The following is a 27,033-nucleotide window of genomic DNA, read 5'->3' as shown; positions in this document are numbered from 1 at the left end:
GTCCCTGACGTCCTGGGGCTTAAATTCCAGAGCAGGGCATAGAGAGGTGTGGTTGCAGGACGGGGGGAGGAGCTTAGAATCACTGTAAAGGACAAACATTAGCTAACAATGATTGAATGTTCCTATGTGCCATATGCCATACTAACTGCATTATATTTAATCTTTAGAATAACATTATGTAGCGGGTACTGTTATTTATATTTTAAAGGTGATCTAACTTACGAGATCTGGCATTCAATCTTAGGTGTGTCTTACCTCAAAGCAAGAGCTCTTAACCGTATGGGGAAAAGACCCTCAGGCTCTCTGACAGGGCAGGAGAGGGAGGGCATTCCAAGTAGAGGGAATAGCTTTTGAAAAGTTTTGGAAATAGGACAGAATTGAGGGTGTATATTCCAGAAACTACAAAGGTGGAGTAAGAGTGAAACTGTAGTACCGGGGAGCCATGGAGCTGGGAGCATGGTAAAAAGTAATGGTTGGGGGATGGTAGGGGCCATTCGTGGATGAAATTATACTCAATAATAAGGCCTTTGCGTTTGTTTCCAGAGAGCCACGTGAAACCATCTGTGGGTTTAAGAACAGGGTAGGATAAATTTAGAGTTTTCAAAACACTATTTTGACTGCTAAATGGAAGCTATAGTGGAATTGGTTATAACTAGAATAATGAAGATGAAAAATTTGAGAGCTTGAAAAGAAGTAGAATAAATAAGACTTGGTGAGCTTAGATTTGGTGAAATTAGATATGGTAATGAAAGAGAGGGAGGATTTATGATGACTCCCATGTTTTTGCCAGGGAATTTCGAGTTGATGACAATCTCTGAAAAGGGGAATATAAGTCTATTTTTCTAAGGAGTAAGATGATGTGTTCAGTTTGGGACATACTGTGTTTAAACTTCTAGGAGAAACTCAAAAGAAAATGTCCAGTAGGTCTATGACTCTGAAGCTTGGGAGAGTGACTTGGGTGAGAGGAATTGATTTAGAAGTCATCTGCCATGGTCTTCGGGCACTCACCGTTATCATGGCCCATGATACATCTCGAGAACATGCATCAAGAAGAGAAAGATGATTAAAGAAAAAAGCCAGGGGAATATCAACATGAGAGAGATAAGTAGAAGGAAAAAAAAAATACTAATGAAGGAGACTACAAAGCGGTGGCTAGAATGGAAAGAGAAAGATGAGAGGATAATGCACTAAGAGTATTTTCCTATTTCCATAGCATGTTAGAATTGGAAGCTATCTGCCCCTTTCACTTTAAAGATGTGAAAAGTAGTGCTTGGGATACAGCTGGTGACCAGAACTGAAGCCCAGAGCCGACCACGGTTTTGTGTTTTTGTTTGTATTTCCTTTAGTCTCCCTGTCTAGCATAGTGTATAGGAACTGAAATATATATATATATATATATACAAAAAAGAAGTGTCCTTTTTGACATCAGATTTCATCACAGCTTTCCAATTTTTCAAAGGTATTTCAAGTGCCCATTTGGACCACTAAGAAGAAAAGGGAGTATTCTCATCATTTCCCCGGTGGTTTTACAGAGATTAGCCCAGGAAACGTCATATCAACCTCACAGAATGGGCTTTGTCTTCCCATTTTCTCCTGAAGAAACTGAGGCTAAGAAATGTCAAGAAATAAATTTGCTGGGATCACACAGCTACGGTAGACAGTTATTTCATGGTCACATTGCCCTAATTATTTCTGCTTGTCAATTTCTCGGGGGTTCGGTGCTGACTCCATATGCAAACTAGCCAGAAGGGACAATTTTAGGGGTTATCTTAATAATAACAATTAAAGGGTAGATTGATTTAAAAGCTTTGCATTGGGGCACTGAGATGAATTCTAAAGTGGTGCCAGAGCTTTGAGGAAATTAGTGATATCTTTCAAGAAATGCCAATAATTGAGAACTAGCTCCAGAGTTATTAACAGAGTCGGCACTTTCTACTTTCAGAAAGAGTCTATCATTGTGCTGGGGCCTTGGCCTCTTGTGTTGGAAATGAGTTAATGTCGTCAAAATATGACAAGCTATTTTTATTCCTTACCCAGATCAGCCATAGTTTAACAACGCATTTCAGAGTACGGCTGATGGAAGCTCCACCTGAAACCTGTTCTCCCAGATAAGTATCTTCATCCCATTCATCGTTTCAAGAAAAGAAATCTTACTGCATGGCAGCATTTTCATCTGCTTTGGTTTCAGCTAGAGATAAATTGTGCTTGCTGCAAACTAATTAATATCAGTCACCTGGAAAGTAGAAATTGGGAGACAACAGGCTTCTCTTTCTTGATAAACAGATTGCTGGGTAAGGGATGCACATGGATGTGACAATTCATTTGGCCGTAGAAATAGCAGAAATGAGACTTTTTGGATAGGTATTTGGAAGGCACGAGCAAACCTCCCCAGCTTCTGCCATTTCTGCTCAGGTGGGGCTTTTGGGCTAAGTTTCAACATTCCCTAAGTTGTTTGGATCAGCAGAAATCTCTATGCCCCCAGAGAAGTTTCCCTAAAGCTATAACCAGAATGTGAAAATAATGACCAACTCCTGGGAAAGCTCTATTTGCACCCCAGTCATCAGCAGCCCCCTTGCCTGAACCAAGTTCCCACTTGGCTAAAGAACCCTAAAGGATGGCCTGGGTGATGTGTAATCCAAGGATTCCATCAGAACTATGCTGCTAGCAAAGAAAAGTAAAGTATGTTTAGAAGCAATAAACAGACAGATTCCTCCCCAGAACTAGCCTGCGGTGGCCGGGGGAGGGGTGGGGGAGGATGAGTTGTAAAGCTCTGAGGAAAGAGCCCATGTTTCTCATGGACCCCATAGAACCAGTTCATCATGACCGCCCTCAAATGAAGAAATCACATTCTGTCATAGCAGGCTCTCGTTTCAGGGGGTGGTTCTTTGAAAGAGGCAGAAGAGGGAAAATGCCACCATGTGAGTATTCCTTACACCCAATTTCTCAGAGAAGTCTTGAGGTACCATTTTTCCATATCAAGAATCATAAATTGCCCTTTTTATAGGAGCTTGAGAAGAATGATCTTCCAGAAACGATTCAGAGCCAGGGCATTTGGGGATTCGTTTAGCGAAAACTGAAAATTCTGTCAACTTTTCATTCATCTATCCAGTCAGGTGTATACACAGAAGATGTAAAAATGAAGAAGTTAGTTCTGCAAATCTGGGGCAGAAAGTGGGGAGAGATAGGTATGGAAAGTATTTGTAGAAAAGGCAACACTTGAGCTAAGTCAATGAAAGATGGCAAGTATTCACAGGCAGACATTTTAGGGAAATCTTGAATGTTCCCTATTTGAGGAGAGATTCTGGGGAAAGAAAGAGTTTTACTGCTTCTGCTTCTCCCACTGCCCAGTTACACATATCACGGTCAGTTCTGTTAATAAAGATCCCATGGAGGGACTTCCCTGGTGGTCCAGTGGTTAAGACTCTGCACTCCCAATGCAGGGGGCCCGGGTTTGATCCCTGGTCCGGGAACTAGACCCCACATGCCACAACTAAGAGCTGGAATGTTGCAACAAAGATCCACGTGCCGCAACTAAGACCCAGCGCAGCCATATAAATAAATAAATATTAAAAACAAATCCCATGGAGCTTTCACTGTCCATTCTCCCTTATGAGAAATAAATTTCTTCCCATAGATCTTGGGACATTTCTGAATTGTTCACTCATTACATTGTATATGCATTCACCAGGCTGCAAATTCCTTGAGGACAGGGTATCTCATTAATTGGTTTTTGCTACCTCTGGTGATGACAACAGTGTCTGGGACATAGCAGGTGTTTTTGTAACGTTTGTCAAGTACTCTGCATGTCTCCACACTTGATTGGGAGTTTCTTAAATGTAGAAACTACATTATTCATCCCTTCCAGGTCTAGCTCAAAGTACATATTAAATAAATGTTTAATGAATGTCTAAATAAGTGAGAAAGAAAGTTCTTAGATATTGAGACTACAAGTGAGTATTACATCTTCTTGTAGGAACTCACTCAAACTTTAGCATGATAATGGAGCCAAGGACACACTCACTGTGTGCCCTTCTTCTGACCACCCAGTGTCACTGTCCTTCCTGCCTTCCTTCAGGGAGGGAGGACTTGGGTTTTCCAATTTCTCTCACTTTGGGTCTAACAAACCACCGATTATCTTGAAATGATCTGAGCAACAGTGAGTTAGTTAGAACTGGTAATGGCCATAGTTTTTCATCTTTCCCAAGAGTACTTTCAGTTTAATTAAAACCTATATGAATCACCAAGTGTTGAATTTCCAATATGATTGGTCAGCCGTAGAAGAGATATTTTGGAGAAAGGCATCTGCCATGAACCTCTCAACTCATACTGTGGATGCAGCTGCCTCATTAGTAGTTAATTGTTCTGCGTGAGTTTGTTTTTGTCAATGTGTTGCTGGTTCGTGTTCTGATATTGTATGGTGCCCAGCAACTTGTGATGTCACTGAAATAACAATGACAGCCTGTATTCTAACCCAGACTCTACCATCGTGCAACCTGAAGCCAGGGACTTATCCACTATGACCCTGAGCATCCTTGACTGTGTCCCCTAAGACTCTCCTCCTGGTGTTAATTCTATCATTCTTTGAGTTTTATTTATCTTCTCAGATAGAGTCCATGAAGTCAGTGGATATGGTATTTCACTTCATCTTATTCGTAAGTTTCCTTTGGGAGGGGGAAGGATGACCTTGGAGGGATGTAAGAATTGTGTAACTTGTTACTCACGGTGATTCATTAAGCTGCAGAGAGGTTCACAGCCCATCCAAGCTTCTTAAACTACCCATCCAGTCCCAGCCCCTGGCCTGATCATGTAGAGGGTTGGAAAATTCACAGCCACAGAAAGCTCTGGAAATGGAATAGCATCTGTATATATGTTGGGTGATGGGGGAGACATGAAGAAGAAGAAGAGACATATCCGATGGGGGAGTAGCATCTTCTGCCATCCAGATTTACTTCAGGACCACCTCCTTCTTCAATTTAAATATTCACTGATTGTGTACAGTGGTCCTCAATACAGAAAGGCCACCCCCTCAAGGAAAACCATGCCCTCCAAACAGATACACTACATTCTAGCCAGATTCTCCCAGAAAAAAAAACAAAAACAAAAAACCCCTGCATTTCCTCTATTAACCTCAACATCCTTTCATCAATTCCTTTCTTCCTTGGTCCATGAAACGAATCACGAAGAGATTATTTTCTGGGAAAATTAGTAGAAAAACCCTGATGCAGACAGTTCCCCTTCTGATTGCAGTCTGACTTCCACGTATTGAATATCACATCAAGTATTGGTTCAGGGGTTTCAAAGGAGAGCTCAGCAAAAGAAGAAAAACAAATAAGCCCACAAAGTTTTTCAATGTACCTACTGCAGAGTTATCAGGTCATAGATCTAAATGTCAGCGCTATATGCCCGATTTGCACATTTCAAACCGACTTGGTAATTTTTTTTCATTTTTGTCTGCACGCATGAAGTGCTTTAGAATACTGAAACAATTTAGAATCATATTTAGTTTGCAACAGTTCAATTAACTTAAGTGCTGAAACATGCTCCCCAGCTGGTAACTAGTTTAATCGGTTACTATTACAAGAAATAATTTCTTCAGTGCTGGGGCTTCCCAATGTCCTCTTTGGAGAGGGCATGGCCATTCACAGGTATGTGGGAATGGAAAGGTTAGGAGTCTAGCAAAAATCTCTGATTTAACAGAGAAGAAACATCAGAACCCATTCTATTATTAAAAAAAAAAAAAAAAAAAAACTACGTAGGTATGGGTTTTCAACTTCTGTGATTTTATGACCCCCTGTTCCCTTGGAATAACTTTATAACCACTCAATAAGCTAGATGAGGGTGTGGATCAAGGGTCGAAGACTTTTAAAGATATTGCATAAATGCACTTAACCATGCGCCAAAGTGATAAATAGGAAACCAAGATGAATGTCAGGAATGCTGTGAAGAATGATTGGCTGGGACAGTTGAGCAGCTGCTAAGGCAACTCCAAACACCTGGAAAGAAGGATTTCCTTCTGGCTTACAGCAAGGCTGAATTGTTCTAATTGCATTTGCATTAAAAGGCACCACTGGCAAATTGCAAAAAGGATACCGTACGGTGGGAAAACATTATGTAAATTTTCAAAAGGCACAACATAATACTGCATCTCGCTTTTGGAGACGTGGAAAGGTAGTTCACAGAAAAAGAAATGGATGGGAATAGCAACACGCCAACCACAGGAGACAGGTCACTACTGAGGAGGGAAGGAGAAAAAAAGAGATGGGTATGTGATTTTTTTCAGAGCGATCTTAAGCATAGAGGGTAAAATGTTAAGATCTCATACATGAGGCTCTATTCGAATATTTTATGCACTTACGTGTCTGTTTGGTATGTTTTCTAATTAAACCTTAAAAACATTTTAAAAAGAGTCTGTGACAGTATCCATTTTGCAGCCATTGTTAAGCCAGTCATTGCTGGAATGTTTTCTCTTACCCTGGAGACTGATAGCCCTAGACTATTTTTTTAAGGTTCATAGAATGCCAAAGACCAAAGTCTGTGATGAACTACCCCTCTTTCCCTGTTTATAATTTTTTTCTTTTTATTTATTTATTTTTTATTGGAGTATAGTTGATTTACAATGTTGTGTTAGTTACTGCTGTACAGCAAAGTGATTCAGTTATACATACATACATATATATATATATATATATATACACACGCACATTCTTTTTTATATTCTTTTCATTGTGGTTTATCATAGGATGTTGAATATAGTTCTCTGTGCTATACAGTAGGACCTTGTTTATCCATCCTATATAAAACAGCTTACATCTGCTAACCACGACCTCCCACTCCAGCCCTCCCCCAAGCCCCCTTGGCAATCACCAGTTTATTCTCTATGTCTGTAATTCTGTTTCTGTTTCATAGATAGGTTCATTTGTGTCATATTTTAGATTCCACATATAAACGATATCATCTGGTATTTTTCTCTTTCTGACTTATTTCACTTAGTATGATAATCGCTAGTTGCATCCATGTTGCTGCAAATGGCATTATTTCGTTCTTTTTGCCCTCTTTATAATTTTAACTCACCTTGTTGAGCTTGGACACTGGATTGGAAATGTAGTACAAATATTGCAGTGTTAGAAACTGAGCCCTCTTTTCTCTACTATTGATTCCAGGTACAACATGGACCCCCAAAAGGCCATCCATAAACTCAAACTGTGAGTGTCTAGTGATTGATTGCTTTCCACAGTAATCCTAAGACCTTACTGTAGAAATGTTAGCACTGGAGAGAGAAATCCAGACAAAATACACCTGAGAAATTTTAAGAAGGTCCTCTATCATGAACAGCTGATATTCAAGATGAAGATGACTATACACACAGGAAAGAGAAAGCAGTCAAAAGGTGCCTAGTGATTACGCCTTCAGCTTGTCACATAGCTTAGCTTTAACCGAGAAACTTTTAAATAGTGTTGGGAAAACCGTAAAGAGTTATCAAATATTGATTATTTTTGTTATTGAATACCTAAGTGGTAATGGTGCACCAACTCCAATTTAATTTTAATGCAGGGAGGAGGTCTACTTTTTTTAAAGTTGATTGGCAGTCCTTTTAAATCAAATTGTTTACCATGGGATCACAGCACTTTGCCATTCCTGCCCATTAAGTATGAGAATCTCTGGCCTCAACCTCATAGACATTAGTAATACCGCAATATACCTTCCAGAAAACACAAATACACGTGCACACACACATATACATATGCATATATGTATACACACATATACACATATGTACATACACACATATACATATATACATGTATACATATACAGTTGACCCTTGGACAACATGGGTTTGAACTGCTAGGGTCCACTTATACTTGGATTTTTAAATATGATGCGATGTGGAACCATGGATATGGAGGGCTGACTGTAAAGTTATTCTTGGATTTTTGACTACACAAGTTGTAGGCACTCCTAACTCCATGTTGTTCAAGGATCAACTGTACATATATACATATACACTTGTGTATGTGTACACACACACACACACACACACACACACACACACTTTCTCTCTCACACTCCTGCTAAGAGTGCCCTGCTGTTGTTATTAGTAAACACACAGTTTAATTTTTTCTTACTATATTGTCAACTAGTCCCTTCTGCTCCTAGTACCTAGTATGGTTTCTGGCCCATTGGAAGTGTTCAGTGAATGCAGAATGAATGAATGCATTACATAACATTCATTCATTCTAACAAGATGGTAACAACAAAACCACACAAACTTTTCAATCACCTCCAACAGAAAAATGTTTTCTTTTGGGCATTAATATTTTATTGGTGGAGGCATTATATATAGGAAATAGTCAATTAAATAAGTGTTAGGGTCAACTGGACTTTACCCAAATGTTGGCAGATTCTCTACACCTCCATTTTCTCCTCTATAAGGTGAGAATAATGGTACACTACCTCATTCTTTACTTAGGAGGATTTATCAAGAAAATTCACATAAAGAGTCAAGCAAAGTGACTAGAAGATTGTAAGCCCACAATAGATGTTAGCTGATACCACCATAGTCATTACCATTATCCTCACTGTTTTAATCACAGCCTGAATTTGCTGGACTTTCGAATGGAAGATAGATTTTCATATTAGCCTTCTTACTGCAGCAGAAAGATTCATCTAACTTGAAAATTAAGATGTTAGAGGAAAAGACTCAGATTAAGTACCACCGTTATCTGAGGTGGAATTGCTGAGCAACCAAACAGCCAGGTGTGTCACTAAGACCAGATGCCGAGAACAGAAGCCTCCAAGTTGATCAAGTTTCCAAATGGAGATGGTAAGGTTAAGTTTTTAAGAGCATGCAAAAAAAAGAGCAAATGATGCCTTTAAATCATCCCATTGCCATGAATTTAAATGTCTCCATGGTATCTAACAGATATGATTTTTGAGGGGGTTCAAGTTTAACCTTCAAAATGCTGCAAGTCTCTGAGGCTCCCTTGCTGCAGGTGGTGACTCTGGGGATGGTGAAACTGAACCAATTAGAAGGAAAAAATGGGATCTTCTGCAATGCATCATTGGAAGGTGAAGAGTCCTGTTTATTGTATGTACCTGTGGTATCTTTTTATCATTCCCCAAAAGTAAAGCTGAAAATTTCTCTCCGAAAACCTCATTAGGGAAACCTCTAAGAGCCTCCCACCAATGTTAACAACCCAGGCAGTAAACAGGATTTTAATAACTCCTCCAAGCAAACACCAGGTCGGTAAAGGCCAATTGCTGTCTAGCTGACACAGAACCACACACACATATGGAACCAGCTTTGTAAGGTCCATTCTCTTATTCACAGCTCCACTGCCCTCACAGTTCAATTGCCCATTTTGTTTATATAATCCCACAGGCTGAGTTGGCATAAAAGGCAAATAAGAAACCAGGGGGAATCTTTGCCCAAACCTTGCTCTGTACCTGAAGTTCAAATGTGTTTGGTTAACCTTCTATTTATTCCTTCTCTTTCCTTCAGCTGAGCTTTCTAGTTTTAGTACTTGCCATGGTGAGTCATGGCAGAGTGTGGTTCAATGAGACCCTGGCACCATGTGACAGAGGAACTCTTATGAGCTCTCCATCACTTGTTTCATTCATCAGGCGCATACACCGACACTCTCTATGGATGTCACCATACCTGCCATTAAAAATGGGAAAATGTCAGCCATAACACACAGGTACTTTTCAACCTCAGACACAAAGGCCAAACATTTGGTGGAGAGCTCCAATTTTTGCTTTCCTTCTAATCATTTTCCTATTGGATGGTTTGATAGAGATTCAGATGTTGACCCTGGGAAAGGCAGCTCATTGAATAGTACCAGGATGTTTTGTAGCCAGATAATTGGAGAAACATTAGGCCATGTGTTGCCCTTGATCATGAAGTTACCTGACACGAAAGTAACATGGCCACATCACATGTTGTGTCACCTGATTACTAACTTATCCTTCTCTGGCAAGCAGAGTAATTAACCATCATTCTGTGATAGTGTACACACATTCCTACCAACAAATAGTGACATGCTTACAGAGGGCAATACCTCTAAGTACTACAAAACATGAGTCATTTGATTAAAGGGTATAGCAATCAAGCTGAGAACATGCCAAATGATTAAACTAGGAACAAACACAGCCTCATTTTCTTTAAGTCTTAAGTGTGCTGGGAAGCTCTGGTAGGAATAAGAGACCTGGTTGGAAATGAAGTTCCATTTAAGAGCATTGATATGAATGATTTTCAACACCACCAAAGTCAATCAAAGGAAAGTACCTGTGAATTCCCTTAAATGACCTGCCGAAGAGTATTGCGTGGTAGCTATATTACTATAGTCCCCCTTTTTCTCATCAATTAGTAATGTTAAAGAGAAGCTTGATGATAGAGTTCCTAACAACGGCAAAAATAAATTCTCTCCAATTAAGTAGTCTAATAAGCTACTTAGGATTTTACCACTTAACATTCTTTCCTTCCCATTTAATTTCAGCTTTCACTTGGATGTCATCTGGTTGAAAATCCATCACAGAAAACTACATGGAAAAAAAGATAATGTTGCTAAGTGCTCCCAATGTTCCAAAACGAGCAGAAGTACAATATTTTTTCTAAATCAACCCAGGACTTTCCCTAAAAATTCAGCTTCTCCCTACTAGAAATTAATCTATGAAAATGGTCAATATGCAAATTTACATATCACACTGGCTACTCACCTTCAGTAAGTGTTATCTGCATACATTTGGAACAATACAATATTTTAAGGCTCTTGATGATACTAATGCCTTGGTGTGCATATGTGCATGTATAATTATGCTCATTTAATTTAATCAGGAAAATATTATAGGATCATTTGGTTTTCTCCTCTAAAAGTTCTCTCACTTTTTTCAATTAATTAATTCCACTCTTCCCCTTTTATAAGTCAGCCGATGGTAAGTAATGGTTTTAGGGTTAAAAGGAATATGATCACATTCCTGTAAGAATGATGGACAGAAAAGAGGCAGCGGGGAAGGGGGTGGTCTCTTGTCCTTATTATACATCCTAATCAAGGAAAAGTGTTAGGCTTTTCAGTGGGAACCTGGTCCTAGAAACATCCAAATTTTCTGATCATTTCTTCCTGCAAGTTTCCAGCGTCCCTGAATGCTGAGAATTTGCCCCGGGGGCAGTCACCTGGTTACAACAGAAGCCCAGGAAACAAGCTCATGTGACCCACACATTCCACATGCTTGACTGGAGTGGAGCTTGTGGGGCTTTGCAGAATTACTGGAATCACATGGGATATACTGAGGGGAGCAGGAGGGTAGAGGACATTTAACTGAAACCATGAACTAGAAGAGTAGATAATGTCGCGGTAAGTAGAATAAAAAGGACCATGTTGATTGAAAGGGAAGAAACATGACCCAAAGCTCATTGCATATTATCTTTCCCCCACCAAGGAAATCTTATTTTCTTTCTCATAGGAGAAACTTTGTTCCTTTTCCCCAACATGTTAACAGAGACCAGTGAAAAGAAATAGGCTGCTTTGTGCCCATCAATAGAATCTATACAGCATCTTTTTCCCCAGGGATTAATTCAGCTTTTGATTAAATCTTTCTGAGATTTAAATCATGATGTTCCAAACCTCCAAGGAGCTCCTCTATGAGTTGTGACCTTATTTATTGCTCTCTGCTGTTTGATAAAGTGTGAAGATTGATTTATAATAGTGTATACTGTGTTTGAAAATAAGAAATGGTAAAGAGAATTGCAAAATACAAGATTAACATAAACATTGCAAAAAGTACATCTTGGTTATAACATTCTATGATTAATACTGAGTTACGACTGTGTAGCTAGTGACGCTGGTGTCAAATGAGTATAGCAGTGCTCTCAGAGCTGTAAATTATACCCAGTGATCAGCTGAATAATGCTACAATTAAGAGAAAACTGGCAATGCTGAAAAAGGATTTTGAACCAATATCACATTGTATACTTTAAACAGATTAGTTTGGAGGACTTTTGAATGGAAACAAGCTCCTTTTAAATAAACTATTCATATCCAGTGTTCATTTATTTTAGTCAGCCTAATTTTGGCTTCAATAATTATTTTGCCATTAGTATCATTAAGGATGGAAGCGATTTAATGTTTGAGGACAACATCAAATGAATCCTCTATCTCTAATCAGGATGTCCCTGTGCAAGGCTAGTGGCTACTCCTTTTTTTTTTCTTAAAAATCCATCTTTACCCTCAAAAGGTTTTTAAGGGTAAAAAAGTTAACCCTTTAAAAGGAAGACTGTCATTATTCTATTGCCCTTGCTAATTCCAGCCAGAAGATTCAAAATGCCCTATACAATTTAAACACCAGTGGAGACAAGTCACAATCTGAGGCTTATCCACTGACTGAATCACAGTTGTAGATGAATGCAGTATTTGGGTAAGATAACGGTAAGTTTTTATTTTCTATTTTGATAAAATAATTGGCAAATCTTACAGTGCTATAAAATAGACAGAGAGCCATGGGAAGTGCTTCTTGTGTTATTTAGTAGATTTCGATGTACTATTGATAGCTCTATCACATTTCCAATAATTACGAATACGTTTTTCTGTAGGAGAAAGGGGGGGGCTGGGAGCTGGAATATATTTAGCCACCTTTCCCCATGTCTAGGCTTATGCTGAATCTTGCAATGCAAGTGGCTGGGAGTGAGGACCACATCTGAAATCTGGACATGGCAGAGCACTAATAACACATTCTCTGCAATCTCTGTCATGAAGATCACCAATCACCTACAAGGTGCAGTGGACATCCTGACAGCAAGCCATACCAGCAGCAATCTATCAGCTTGTCCCATATTTAACCTGATGACTTACATATGACGGGGGGACAGGGAGATGCATTCTGTTACAAGTCTTCAAAAAATATTCAGTCCATGCTATACACCAGAAACTAACATAACATTGTAAATCAACTGTCAATAAAAAAAAATTCAGTCCATTAGAGTAGAATTGCTTCCTAAGCTGACATATTTAGCAGGTTTCTCACTAGGGGCAGTGGCTTGTACTTAAAATTCACACTTTCCAGGGTTAAGTACAAAAACAGAGCTAATCCGTTTGATAAAGTCCCACATCACTTCTCATTATAGAAATCACCACTTCCGCCTTTGCCATTTGAAAGGAGACAAGGTAAAATACAGAAGGTGCATGTTACCTTAGAGCTGAAATCCATCCATGAATATGGAAAAGCAGGGGGAGGGGGGAGATCCAGAGAGGAAACAGAATAACGATAAGCAAGTAATGTGTACTGATCTGAGGAATATGCCAGGAGCTTGGTTATGATAAATAAGAAAAGCAGAAGTAGATTTGAAACATTCGTTTCCCTTTATTAGCTCAGTGAGGCTGATGTGTACTGCACATTTAAAAAAAAAATCACAGGAATTTTCATACAATGAATAAAACCACAACAATACATGTAGAGTTGGCAGGTGGGAAAAATAAAAAGCCCGACAAGGGCTCAACTGATCGCTCACTTTCCCTCTTCAGCATAGTTCAACCAACAGTATTACACTTTCACCTACAAATCTTATAGTAGCTCCATCAAATCAGCAGTTCATATTATTGAAAATGTCTGTCACATAGGTACAAATTTAGAATCATCACATTATATTACATGGCTATTCTAGGTCATCTATAGATCAGGTCTTAGACTACAGTGATTGAAGTTCTCGTTACAGCCATCAAAAAAGGACACATAATCATTACCTACTGTAAGTTCACATCTAAAGGCATGAAAAGGTTTCCTTTTTTTCAACTGACCCAACCATCATACCCCAATAGTGCAAAGTTCCCTCTCTGCTGCTTTGAATGTTGACAGCCCAACCGTTGCTCTCAGAGTCGTTTAGCAAAAATTGATTTTGTTGCACTGGAAGAATTATTCTGCTACATCTCTTTGAAAAAAAAAAAAAAAAACCCCACATTTCTAAAGCACCAGTTCAGTTACCAAAATTGTAGATGTGGTACTTACCACAGCATGAAGGCAATGGCCCGGGGTCATCTAAAAATCCTACAGATCTATGCTGAAATTTGCCTCCAGTGATGATGGGGTGCATGTGTTCATTTGAAATATTCTCTCCAAAAAAAATTTAAAAAATAAAAATAAAAGGAACACAGTTTACATTTTGATGGGCTACCCACAGTGTCTGCATAAGATACAAAAGCTCTATTTGGATGGTCTAGTGAGTCTCTCTTTGCACTAATTTTAGATGCAATTTGAAGTCCATGGAAGAAAGCTATCTTCATGGTAACAATATTTGTCAGGCCAGAAGGGGGGATAAATGAATCCTCAACATGAAATCTGTAGTGTTGTCTTTTCATAAGTAAGAAAAGAAACCTAGATTTTTACTCATGTCAACAATCCAGGGCAAAAAGGAGAATGTATTGAAAATTGGATCACAAAAAATTTCAAGGCAAAATAGAGAAAGCATCTGGTCCTTGAACACATAATATGATTTACTAAATATTGATTTCTTAAAAATAATTTATTGCTCTTAATAGTCTTTTTTTTATTCTTATTCTACAACAGAAGATACTCAAAATTCAGAAAGAAAGACTGTAAACTTTAGTTTGGCGTCCACACAGAGTTAAAATACCTGCATTTAACCTACGGAACAACAAGAATTAGGCGGATCAAAGATGTGTTACGGTCGTAACGCAGGACCTGTGAACAAGTTCTTTTATTTCATAGTATTTTTATTGCTTTCTATCTACTTAGAAATAAGAAGCCAAAAACTCAAGCAAGCATCCGACAGGACAGACAGTGGATTCACTCAGAACACAATATGCTGGTGATAAATGAATGCAGCTTTCAAAATGAGCTGCATTGGCCTGGGGGTGAAATCCATTTTATAAGATTGTGTTGGGCGAGAGAAAGGAAAAGAACGATTACGTAGTAGGTATATCATGTCTTCCAGGAAAGTCATGTCGGCCAAACTGTGATCGAATCTCAATTTAGAAACTTGAATATACACGCCAAACTTTACTGACTTCCATTCCAGGGCTCCACACTCAGAGGAAATCCTGATGCTCAAAAATGGAGGTTTTTCTGAAGTTTTTATTGAATTTAGCAGAAGCAATGTCATCAAGAACAACTTCATGGTCACGTCAGAGGCCATGCTAGTGCAAGTAGAAACACTGCTTCTGCAAAAGCGGAATTTCCCAAATGAAACACTTAAACTCCAACCTGACAATTGCCATGCATCCTAGGTAGAAAATTTCCACTGGCTTTATTATTTTCATCATCTCATAATTTATAATAAATAGGCTATCTGCAACTGATAAATATGTCTCTTTAGTAAACAAAGGAATGAAATATCAGTATTTATACAGGATGCATAACTGTAAAAAATACAGATAAATACCATCATCATACTCTGCCAAGGGAAAGAGATACTGGCTTCAAAGATAGTCTTCAGACACACATTAATTATTGTAAAAATCATACTGTAATTATTACCTCAGCATTTTGTATCAAATTAAAATCACAAAAATTAAAACAAAACAGCATTTTAAAAAGATTTCTGACCTCTAGTTTCAAAACTACTGTTGATAGAGAAAATAAAAACATTTCTTAATGGTTACCCATTGAGAGACTTTACATAAAATCATGATATCTTCTAGAAAAATTTTAGATGAGAAAATTTCATTCCCCTAACAAATCCAGTGTATAAAACTTCAAAGAAAAACAAGCAACAAGAAAATGTGGAAAAATATCGCAGAAGTGGTTAATACCTTTAGGGGGCTAGGAGATTTCTTGACAAGATGCTTGGATCGAAGCTCACCTAAGAAGGGATGATTGTGCGTAAAGCATCGATTTGTTGTGTTGCACTCAACGGACACACACACTGTCCTTTTTTGTTTGTTTGTTTTGTTTTACAATCAAATATATATAAGCGGTAAGTTCAGCTTCTAAATATGTTAGTGTACAATAATTGTTTCACCTCATAGTTACATTTGAATATTCTCGATTAAGAAAAATTCAGCAGTTTTGAAAAGAAGGCTGCATTTACAGTGCATAGCTGTAACAAAAAAAGAACATCATTGTATCGTATGTACACAAAATAAAAATACTCCATTTAACATCTGTAAATACTTAACTACATCAGAGAATGTAGCAATTATACTATCTGAACACATCCCAGAGAGTTCTACCCAACTCCCATTAGCAATGTAACACCGTGCTCGCTCCTAAGAAAGAACCACTGAACAAGCTGCACGCTTGACCATTGACAAGGCTTTTGAAATTCGCTGTGGAAGATCAACATTTTGGACATTTACATGGGTGTCATGAGAAAGGACGAACTACAGAAACTTCAAAATGTTAGGAAAGTTGAGCTCGGTGCCCGAAGTATCCTTTCCCACCCAGATTCCATGGCAAAAGGAAAAAGGAAAAAAAGAAAGAAAAAAAGGGAGAGAGAGAGAAAGGATATGAGTTCTACGGAACCTGCAGTTTCTTCGGGATTGTCATATAATCATTACGTTATGAGAGAAAGCTTGCTTCAAGTTGATGTTGCACTTTCTTAAAAAAAAACAGAGTACGGAGGCTGATGCCCAGACATCAGTGGCTGTCATTTTAGGGTGGCTTGTGGTTGGTTGGTTTTCTTTCCTTTTGGATGTACACATTTTTTTTCCTTCTGAATAGAATATGAACATTTTGAAGTTCTAGGTTTTAAGTGTGTCTTCATGGAACTGCTGCCATTTGAAGTGGTTTGCCCTTGCACGCTCTGGTCAGGTGCCCCCAGTCCCCACCTGTACATACACACTTCCCCCAAACCAGGCAAACACACACACCGCGTACACACACACACACACACACACACACACACACACACACACTCCATCACCAAGAGACTCAGGGAAAGCAAAGCTGACACCCATAAATAAACATGTGCTTACTAGGTTTCCATTCTGTCTCTTGCCTCTTCAGCAGCTGTGTTCATGTAAACCATTGTTGTTCTTGTTGTATTGTTGTTGTTTTGTTTTGTTTTTGTACAGAGAGTGTAAAGTAGGAGAAATTCCTAAGTATGATTTGCAACAGTCTGTTAGGGAAGGACGCGCTGTCCCGTGAGGTATTCACCGTCCCTCTGTCATCCTCAGCCAGGGAACATGTTACCTGCGCAAGCTTCTCTGGGCTTCTTTCAGTAAACTATCGAAATCCAGAGAGTCATACTTGCTCTTGGTGGAAGCAGGGTCAAAGTCATCTGAGTTTGAATCTGAAAGAAACCCAAGCCAGATTTAGATGTACCCTTTGCTGATGGTCATTAACTCAATCATCTAATCTAAGATTACCTGATTCAAGAGCAACTTATCCAATCGATATACTTTAAAAAATACGCCCAACTTTTATTAGTATATGATATTGGTGTTGGTGTACACATATATATGTGCATATATTTACATATATATTTTTTCAGAAGGTATTTATATGTATGAATATTAATATGCATATATATATTTGCAGAAGGTATTTTTACAGTATATGGTACTGGTATATATACACACCAATATTTTAGTTAATTAATTGTATATTTATATATTTATTTATCTATTTATAGCACATGTATATATTTGCAGAGAGTAAGGAGTGACAAGCATTCAAAACAGTCATCTATTGACTCATTTTAGATTTAAACACTCCTGGGAGGTAATCAGAACAGACCTTAATATTTCTTTTCATTAGCAACTTAGTCAATCAATATGCTTTAAAAATAAGCCCCCTCTCCCTTCCTGGTAGATGACTTACCCAAGGTTCCCCAACCACTTAGTTGGAGAGGTAAAAGTAGAAGCTGGAACTAATTTTCCTATTCAGTGGGATTGATTGCATTGAGCATGAAAGCCAGTTGAGTAGGAGAGAGGGAATTGTCAGAACTTCACCGAATCATCGCCCTGCTGCTCCCCTTTCAGGCGGGAGGGACATATGATCTCCAGTACCTTGAGGGACCCCAGCAACAGTGGCACAAACTCTCCCCAAATTAGAAGGTTTAGGAAAATGCTTCATGTCCAGAGAGGGCAAATGCAGCCTCTTTACTCACTAATAGGAGAGGAAAAATACACCCGCATAAATAAAGCCATGGTCTTTCTTAGATCCTTAAACTAGTCCAAGTAAGCTTTTGTGCAAAGCTCCACATGCCACTTTAAGTGGCCCTGAACAAAATGGGTGTATGTCAGCCACGTTGGACGTCAAGTAAAATTCTGTCAAATATTTCTGATTTTTCTCCATTGACATCTATGAAAAAGTCAACTATTTCTGCTGGTGTCTCAGCTGGAGAAAAGGTATCTTGGAAATACAACAGAGGGCCTCTGGCAAACACATTCATGCTTTGGAAAGCACTTACTAGAAGAGAAAACTAAACCTTTCTGGGAAACGTTAACAATCTTACTAAAATATAAATATTTGTGTTTTACCCAGATTAAATTACAAAATAGAAACGCTCGGTGATAGAAAAGGGTAATACTGGATAATATGGGGGCTAATCACTGACCTCACAAGGTGTTCTTCTGAAAAGGTTGCAAATCCCTCAAGCTCTCCAGAACCAGGCTGATTCCCCTTCCCCACCGCTTCAATCTACTTTAAAGACAAGGAAATTCCCTCACATTTTTTTTTTTTTCCATTCTCACCATCCCTTGTCTTTACCGCATTTCTTTTTCCAGGTAAGATGAACAATTATAGTCAGCCTCAGATATAAAAACAGGACAAAAATGGCCCATCTTTCCTCACTAACATTTTATATGGTCCATCTTAAATTACACTGGCTTACACTCTTCTCTTCATAGCCTAATGAATACTTTGCTTGTATAACCAAAGCCTCATGAGTAGCTGTTGTTCAAATCGAAATCTTTTCTGTAGACACACAAAACAAGTCCTGCTCATTATCAGAGACTAGCCTGAAATCAGAATTCCACTTGCATTGTAGATGAAGATGGAAGAGTTGTCCAGTGATGGCAGTCTGTGTGACATAAAGTCAGCATAGAACCGTCGAGAACATATATGTGTATCTTTCCTTGGAGGAAATTTTGAGAATATTTAAAATGTCTTAATTTGGGATTATTCTACATGAAACCCAGAATTACAGTGTTTCTGTATTTTCATTAGTAAATACTAAAAGCACTTTGATACAGTGGGTTTCAAGAGTTTCTACACTGTGAAATACAGTGGCTGGTGCTTACGTATATACCAACTTTCATGGGCATACCATGTCAGTCGGCACCCACAAAATCTTTCTCATTTCTTGAAAAGACAATGTGTTTATATGCAACTCCTGTGGCAATAACATCCACTCCACCCCTTTCCCTCCACTAAAGGAAGGATATTGCAACACAAGTAAGAGATAATTAAATTTTTATAGGAATAACCTGAAAGCCACTCTAACAAATTAAAAAAATAAATTTTTATAATTAATAATACTGTATTAATAGAAACAAATCACATCACAACTGTATTCCGAGCACCTAGAAAACTGTTGGCACAAAGTAGGCACTCAGTATTTGTCTAATGAATGTATTAATCTTGAACACCCACATATTATTAAAAACATGATTGAACATATTTGTGTTTAGATCTGGGATTGATTTACCAATGAATGGCGAGGGTATATGTAAAGTTACATATGTATTCAAGATGTTGATAATATAATACATTTCTTTGAGTTAATAAAGAGTTTGTGACCAATGTTATTTGTTTACTTTTTATTATTTACAAATTCTAAGCCATAACTAATTCCTGATCAAAATGATCATATTCTTAATCGTGACCCATCCTTCTATTTTGACCCTATAGTCCTAATTTAATTTCTGTCTTTCCTCTTTGAGATTTTTCATCAAGCTCTTTCAAATGGAAAGATCTATTTGTTTATAGAACAGTAAACAGAAAGACACACAGATTACAGATTCATAGAAACCAGACTTAAATATTGGCTTCATCATGGTAAGCTTGATCATCCCTTTAAATTCTGAGTCTCATTTATAAATCTGGCTCGTAAATAGTAACTAGAATCATTGTGTTTTGCATTAATAGTATTGTAAGTAACGATTAAGTGGCCTCAACAGCAGAGAAATGGAGACCTAAATAGACATTTCTCCAAAGAAGACATACAGATGGCCAACAGGGACATGAAAAGCTGCTCAATATCACTAATTATTAGGGAAATGCAAATCAAAACTATGATGAGGTATCACTTCACACCAGTCAGAATGGCCATCATTTAAAAGTCTACAAATAATAGATGCTGAAGAGGGTGTGGAGAAAAAAGAACCCTCCTACACTGTTGGTGGGAATGTAAATTGGTACAACCACTATGGAGAACAGTATGGAGGTTCCTTAAAAAACTAAAAATAGAACTACCATATGATCCATCAATCCCACTCCTGGGCATATATCTGGAGAAAACCGTAATCTGAAAGGATACATGTACCCCAGTGTTACAATAACCAAGACATGGAAGCAACCTAAATGTCCACTGACAGAGGAATGGATAAAGAAGATGTGATACATATATACAATGGAATATTACTCAGCCCTAAAAAAAGAATGAAATAATGCCATTTGCAGCAACATGGGTGGACCTAGAATTTATCATACCAAGTGAAGTAAGTCAGACAGAGAAAGACAAATATCATATATCACTTAAATGTTGAATCTAAAAAAAATGATACAAATGAACTTACTTACAAAACAGAAATAGACTCACAGACATAGAAAACAAACTTATGGTTACCAAAGGGGATGGGGGGGAGGGGGTGGGGGGAGATAGATGACTGGGATGAACAGACACACACGACTATATATAAAATAGATAAACAACAAGGACCTACTGGATAGCACAGGGAACTCTACTCAATATCTTATAATAATCTATAGTGGAAAAGAATCTGAAAAAGAATATATATATACATGTATAACTGAATCACTTTGCTGTACTCTTGAAACTAACACAACATTGTAAATTAACTATATTTTAAAAATAGCAGAGACATGGGATATGGGAGCTCACTTAATTTAGGAGAGCAAATAAAAATTTTAAAAATTGATAATCTATCTAAAATGATAGGTTGCTTTACTTTTGGTAAAATTAATCAGTATCACATCATGTCACTTTACTCTTGACATACACGTAAGCTCCCAACCCCTCTAAGAGTCCAGTATATGCTTATATGCACGTTGTATTCAGCATTCATGGCCCTAGGCACTTAACTTCAACTATTCAGGGAATAAAGACAAGACATATATGATGTTGTTTGGTTCCAAAGCTGGCCCCTGGTGTTGATTCTTTCATTTTAAAATAACTTGAAATTTATAACTTCTCATAACAATCATTTTTATTATAATTATAGCTACTATTCATTGAGAATCTATTTTGTGCCAGACACTGACACTATGCTAAGGGCTTCACAGACACATATTTAATCTTCACAACCACATTATAATGTATTTTACAAATGAAGAACCAGAAGCAGAGGGAGTTTAATTGTTCAAGGTCAAAAAGCTAACTCAGGTTTCAAAACCAGGCCTGAGAAATTCCAAAGCCAAGGCGCTTTCAACTACACCAGGCCTACACTCAGATGGACTCCACTTCCTGCATTTATTAAGGCTGGAGGGAATTGGAAAAATCCATGCTATTACAATACACATCAAACACACCTTTCAGGAAATCAGAGCTAGCTTAGGAATGGCAAAGTTTCTATTGCTGCTGGCAAGGCAGAGAGATAACTAGAGGAGAAGCATTCTTCTTAGAAATATTTCAGGGAGGCTCCAGTTCAATTTGGAAATACTATCCCATGCTCCCTTTACCAGTGATGAATCACGATCTAAAGGCCCCTCTAGGTAGCTTATTTTAAACTCTAGATGTTTGGAGAGACTAGAAAACACCCTGGCCTTCATCACTGAAGAAAATAAGTCAAATCAACTCAAGACTTCAATCTGTCTGGACTGTTTTTATCAGCCAACATTTGAACAAATGACTTGCCACCTTTTATATTTTCATCCCTAGGCGTCTATCTCTCTAACAGTCAACTGCCTCTCCCCTGCTTCATACTATCTATTTAGCTAGCGAAGTGAATTATAGCATATTCCCCCTGAACAATGCACCCCACCTGTATCAATTACTCTAGGAAGACATCAGTTCAGCTGAAGGAAGAAAAAAGCCCTGTATTTGGTATTCATTTTTTTGTCTTTATACCAAGCCAAAGCAAGTGCAGATAGACATATAATAATGCTTAGGAGCAGATTTATATGTTAATTTCATGATGATTATTATAAATTGATTTAAATAATTATGTCATATGCACAAGACATTTGCCATTTTCCTTCATTATTTCATGAAGGAATTTAAAGGCTTACAATACACACATTAGTTAGGGAATAACATGGAAAGGAACAAAATTAAAATTGGAAAGGAAATCAAGATGTCCATCGTGGCATTATTTATAATATCAAAAACCGAAAATGTGTTTAGCTATAATGGAACAATTAAATATAATGGCGCTATCTGCCAAATAGAATACTATACAACCATTAAAATATACTGGTAAATTATTTTTGATCCTTTGAATCACAGTGGAAAATGAACTTATATAATATTAATCGAGAAAAGCAGAACTTAAAAGTGTATATATACGTATAATATGACCTCAACTATAAGAAATTTGACGTTCTGAGACAAAATACTGAACAGCAAATCCCATACTAGGTAAGAGTGGTTATCTCTAGGTGATAGGCTGATAGGTGATTTTACTATTTTTCTTAATACCTTTTTATGTTTTCCAAATGTTACCCCTTGAGTCTGTACAACTTTTATAACAGGAAAAAAGGAATACTTATCTATTCTTCAGCTTCCTTACCTGTAAAATGGGGATGATAATATCCACTTCCTAGGATTGTTCTGGTAATTAAATGAGAAAACGCTTACAAAGCCTTGGCACAGTGCCTAGCATATAGAAGCACTAAACAAAAACAGGGTATTTTTTCTTCTTTTGTTTTAAAGAAAGTACAGTGTGCTTTAGCACATGAAATTTTACTTTCTCCTCTCTGAGTGTAACGTGTAGAAAATGTTGACATTTCTAAGAGTTTGTGAGATAATAAGGAAAAAAGAATAAGACTTTTGCATATTCTGTTCTGCAAAGCAATGATGCCAATGTTATAGCTTGTACAAAAGGATTCAGGGTAGGCACGGAAAGCAGTAAGAGATTACAAACGAATACAACACCTGCACACTCAAAACATACCACACACACACACACACACACAAAGACATACCAATAGTGCAGAATTTCAGCATATGGGCAGACAGTAGAAACAATTTGCTTCTTCTCTTTGTTGCCGAAACTTAAGCCCCTTGCTTCTGAAACTGTCTCATGTGTTAAAAAATAAAAAACAAGATAAAATCTGTATTCAAATATTCCCTCTAGTAAAATAAAGTGATGGTCCAACCCAATGTGCCTACAGTTTACATATGCTTCCATTTTGAGCTCTACACTATGGATTCCTCATTCTATGTACAGTAAAATCCATACCTAGGTCTGCATAGTTAGACTTGAAAAATTGCTTGCGTCCACAAAAGTACAGCTCGAAGTCAGTTTCATTCGACCTGCGTAAAGTATATCCATTTTCAAGAGCAGCAAAAGCATCACAGGTATAACGGTAGGTAATGAAACCATAGCTGTCTCTGCAACGGACAAAGAAGAGAAGTTCAAAGCTAGTGAGGAAGCATTAGCATATATGACTGTAACCCTTTCTACTTTGGAGACTTCGCTGGTGCCAACGTCTGAACCACTGCATCCATTTATCAGTGTGATTGTCCTGTCAAGCAGCTAAATACTTATTTCTGGGACAGGAAATCTCAACTAGAAAGATTAATAAATAGGGATGAAAGAAAATAAATAAGGTTCTGAACTCAACATGTCATCTGTCAAAGCATTCCCATTCTAGTAATCTTATGGCCATAATTTTTTACATATGTCAGCTTCTAAACAAGAAATAATCTTGAAGATTCTCACCCATCATCCCGCAGATTTACTGTGCACTCCTCAATTTCACCAAAAACTTCAAAACGGCCCCTCAGTTCTGTCCGTGTTGTGTCAGGTCTGATTTTACCAACATAAATCACACGGCGTTCTTCCTAGGGGGGGACAGTGAGAAGACACTTGCTAGTTCTGAAGATAGGAAAGAAGTTGAATGCTAGAAACATTTATAAATGTACAATCATGCATAATGAGAACCCCCCCAGAGCATGCCAATTAAAGCAAAACACACACTAAACCTGAACAAAAGACTACACTTGAAGCAAGTTTTACTTTCCATTTCTTCAGTATCACTCTCTTCCGCCTCTCACTCTCTTCTACTTTTTCTATCCATCTCTGTTCCTTTGTCACATGAAATTTAATGTATTATAGAAGAAATGTGTGCAATGCAATCTTTTTTATCACTGAATAGCTGAATAATATCTATTAAATATTTTAAAACTTGTGACTCGATTATTAATCTTCAAAATTGGTAGGAAACTGACCTGGCTTGCAAAACTCTTTAATTTCCCCTTAACTCAGAATTCTAATGATAAAAATATACACATTTTTTAGTTCTATTGACAAATAATTGACATCCATTACTGTATAATTTTAAGATGTACAGCATGATAGCTTGACATACAAATTTTGACACCCCTCAAAATATTGATTCTTAAACTCTAGTATAAATACAAATTACCTGGGGCGCTTATTAAAAATGCAAATTATTGGGTTTATTCCAGCTGTATTAAAAAAATTTGGAAAGTAAGCTTCAATGATCTTTATTTTTAACAAGCACACCCCAGTGATTCTGATACAGGTGGTCCAAAGACAATAATTTTAAAAATACAGTCTTAAAATACTGGCCATTTTAAGCCATGGATCTCCAAAGAATAAGAGCTATAAAAGAGGCTATAAATTTCACTTTGCCAATGAATCTTATTTTAGGAACAGACGAGAAGGGTGTGGCCTAATTTTCACAAGTGGAGTCAATATCATCATAATCTGAAAGTCAACAGCAATTTATAACCTACAAAATATGGGAAGAATATTTTATAGCCTGAAGATGGATCACTTTTTAAAGAACAAGAATGCATTCTTAGTGTAAGAAGTAATCGTATATCTCTTATTCCAAGAAGACAAGGCCAAAGATGAAGATGTTTCTCAAACTGAGAAAAGGTTTTTCAAGAACGTAAGAAGTTAGTATAGGGCTTCCCTGGTGGCGCAGTGGTTGGGGATCTGCCTGCCAATGCAGGGGACGCGGGTTCGAGCCCTGGTCTGGGAGGATCCCACATGCCGCGGAGCGACTTGGCCCGTGAGCCACAGTTGCTGAGCCTGCGCGTCTGGAGCCTGTGCTCGGCAACGAGAGACTGCGATAGTGAGAGGCCCGCGCACCGCGATGAAGAGTGGCCCCCACTTGCCACAACTAGAGAAAGCCCTCGCACAGAAACGAAGACCCAACACAGCCATACATACATACATACATACATAAAAAAAAAAAAGAATGTAAGCAGACAAGAATAGCATTAAAAAAAAAAAAAAAAAAAAAGAAAAAAGAAGTTAGTATAACGAAGTGCTTACCAGTTAGCTTGTATGTCTATCAATGGCAAACAAGAATGAAATGAACTTAAGGTTGGAGAGATTTAAGTTAGACAGAGGCAGAGACTAGGAAATACAGGGCAAAGGTACAGATTTAGCTTGCCTAAGAGTTTTCTCTGGATGTGCTGAGAATATCTTTTTACATCTTGGATGATGCAAAAAGTCATTTAGGCTTAAAGCAAAGAGATGTCCTATGTTATTTACTGAACATATGTCCATTTCATGTGCCCAGTATTTAGCAAAGAACTTGGCAAAGAGTGGACTCTCAATAAATGTTTGAGAAACGTAACTGAACAATTCACAGACCCTATAATATATATCCTCCTAGGTGATTTGATCATCCATGTTTCTTCTTTTACCATATGCAACACTCATATTTCTGTTTTCATCAGGGAAGTTCCTCTGAGCTTCAGATTCAAATCAACAACTATCTATTTGACATCTCAGGTTGGATGTCCCATAGGCACCTCAAACTAGACCAACAATACCCAAACCAAACTCTGTAGCTCAGCCTCTTCCCAGTGGGTCTTTCTTGTATCAGTGAAGTTAACCTCATCTAGCCAGTTATTCAGGACAAAAACTCAAGTACCTTCCTTGATTCTTCCCGCTTAGTCCCCTCCACATTTCCAATGACTCCTTAAGTCCTGTTGATTTTTACTTCCTAAATCTACCTCTTTTATTGCATGCCCCCTAAATCAAGCTGCCAGCATCTCTTTCTGGACCAGTAAAACAGCCTCTTTACTTGGATCCTGTGTCTGTGTTTACCCTCCTCCAAACTATTCTTTCACTTCGGTCAGAATAGTCTTTACGAAGAGTACAGGAATCCAATCATGCCAATTAAGATCTAAAACATTTCAATAGTTTCTCATAGCATTTAAGGAAAGACCTAAATCATTAACAGAACCTACCGGGCACTTCAGGGTCTGGATCTATCTTCATCTTGGCCTTCAGCTCCCACATCCCATTCTTTCCTTTCCTCTATTTCCAGCCATATTGATCTTCTCTCAATCCCTAGTATGTACTGTGCTCCTTCCTTTTCTAAGGGCTTTGCACAAGCTGCTTCTCTGCTACTTGGAATACCCTTTCCGCACTGCCTCTCCCTCCCCTCCACCAACATACACATACTGTCTAGAATTACAGTGAACTCAACAATCATTTTCCTTTCTGAGACTTGAGGTGAGGTCCGGCTTTCTATTACTAGTTGCTCTGATAGAACACTCTACTTCTCCTTTGTAGTTCTGTGCCCAATTGTAATTAAATAATTAATAGTTTATTCGGTGTTTAATGTCTATCTCCCGCAACAATGAAAGCTTCATGAAAGTACAGACCATACCAGTCCTATCGACTACTATATTTTAACGGTACCCAAACATGAGTCTTCTTAATGAATATTTGTTGAAAAATCAAT

General features: G+C 37.9%; 1 protein-coding gene across 6 annotated transcripts in view; it reads right to left on the bottom strand.

Moving 5' to 3' along the window:
• Window positions 1–13,332: 13,332 nt before the first annotated feature.
• The window catches only part of PPARGC1A (PPARG coactivator 1 alpha), a 467,754-nt gene continuing 454,053 nt past the window's right edge, over window positions 13,333–27,033 (bottom strand). For all 6 annotated transcript variants that reach the window (XM_082462056.1, XM_082462052.1, XM_082462055.1 and 3 more), the window contains exons 11-13: window positions 24,021–24,142; window positions 23,538–23,689; window positions 13,333–17,242 (exon numbers count right to left, since the gene is read on the bottom strand). In XM_082462056.1, coding sequence (XP_082318182.1) covers window positions 17,139–17,242; window positions 23,538–23,689; window positions 24,021–24,142 — 378 coding nt within the window. In that variant the 3' untranslated portion in view covers window positions 13,333–17,138. The remainder of the gene's footprint in view (window positions 17,243–23,537; window positions 23,690–24,020; window positions 24,143–27,033) is intronic.

This window comes from Balaenoptera physalus (genome assembly GCF_965194825.1).
Source record: "Balaenoptera physalus genome assembly, chromosome: 5".
Lineage (NCBI taxonomy): Eukaryota > Metazoa > Chordata > Mammalia > Artiodactyla > Balaenopteridae > Balaenoptera > Balaenoptera physalus.
The sequence above is the reverse complement of the archived record's forward strand: the minus strand, read 5'-3'. Positions and strand labels throughout refer to the sequence as shown.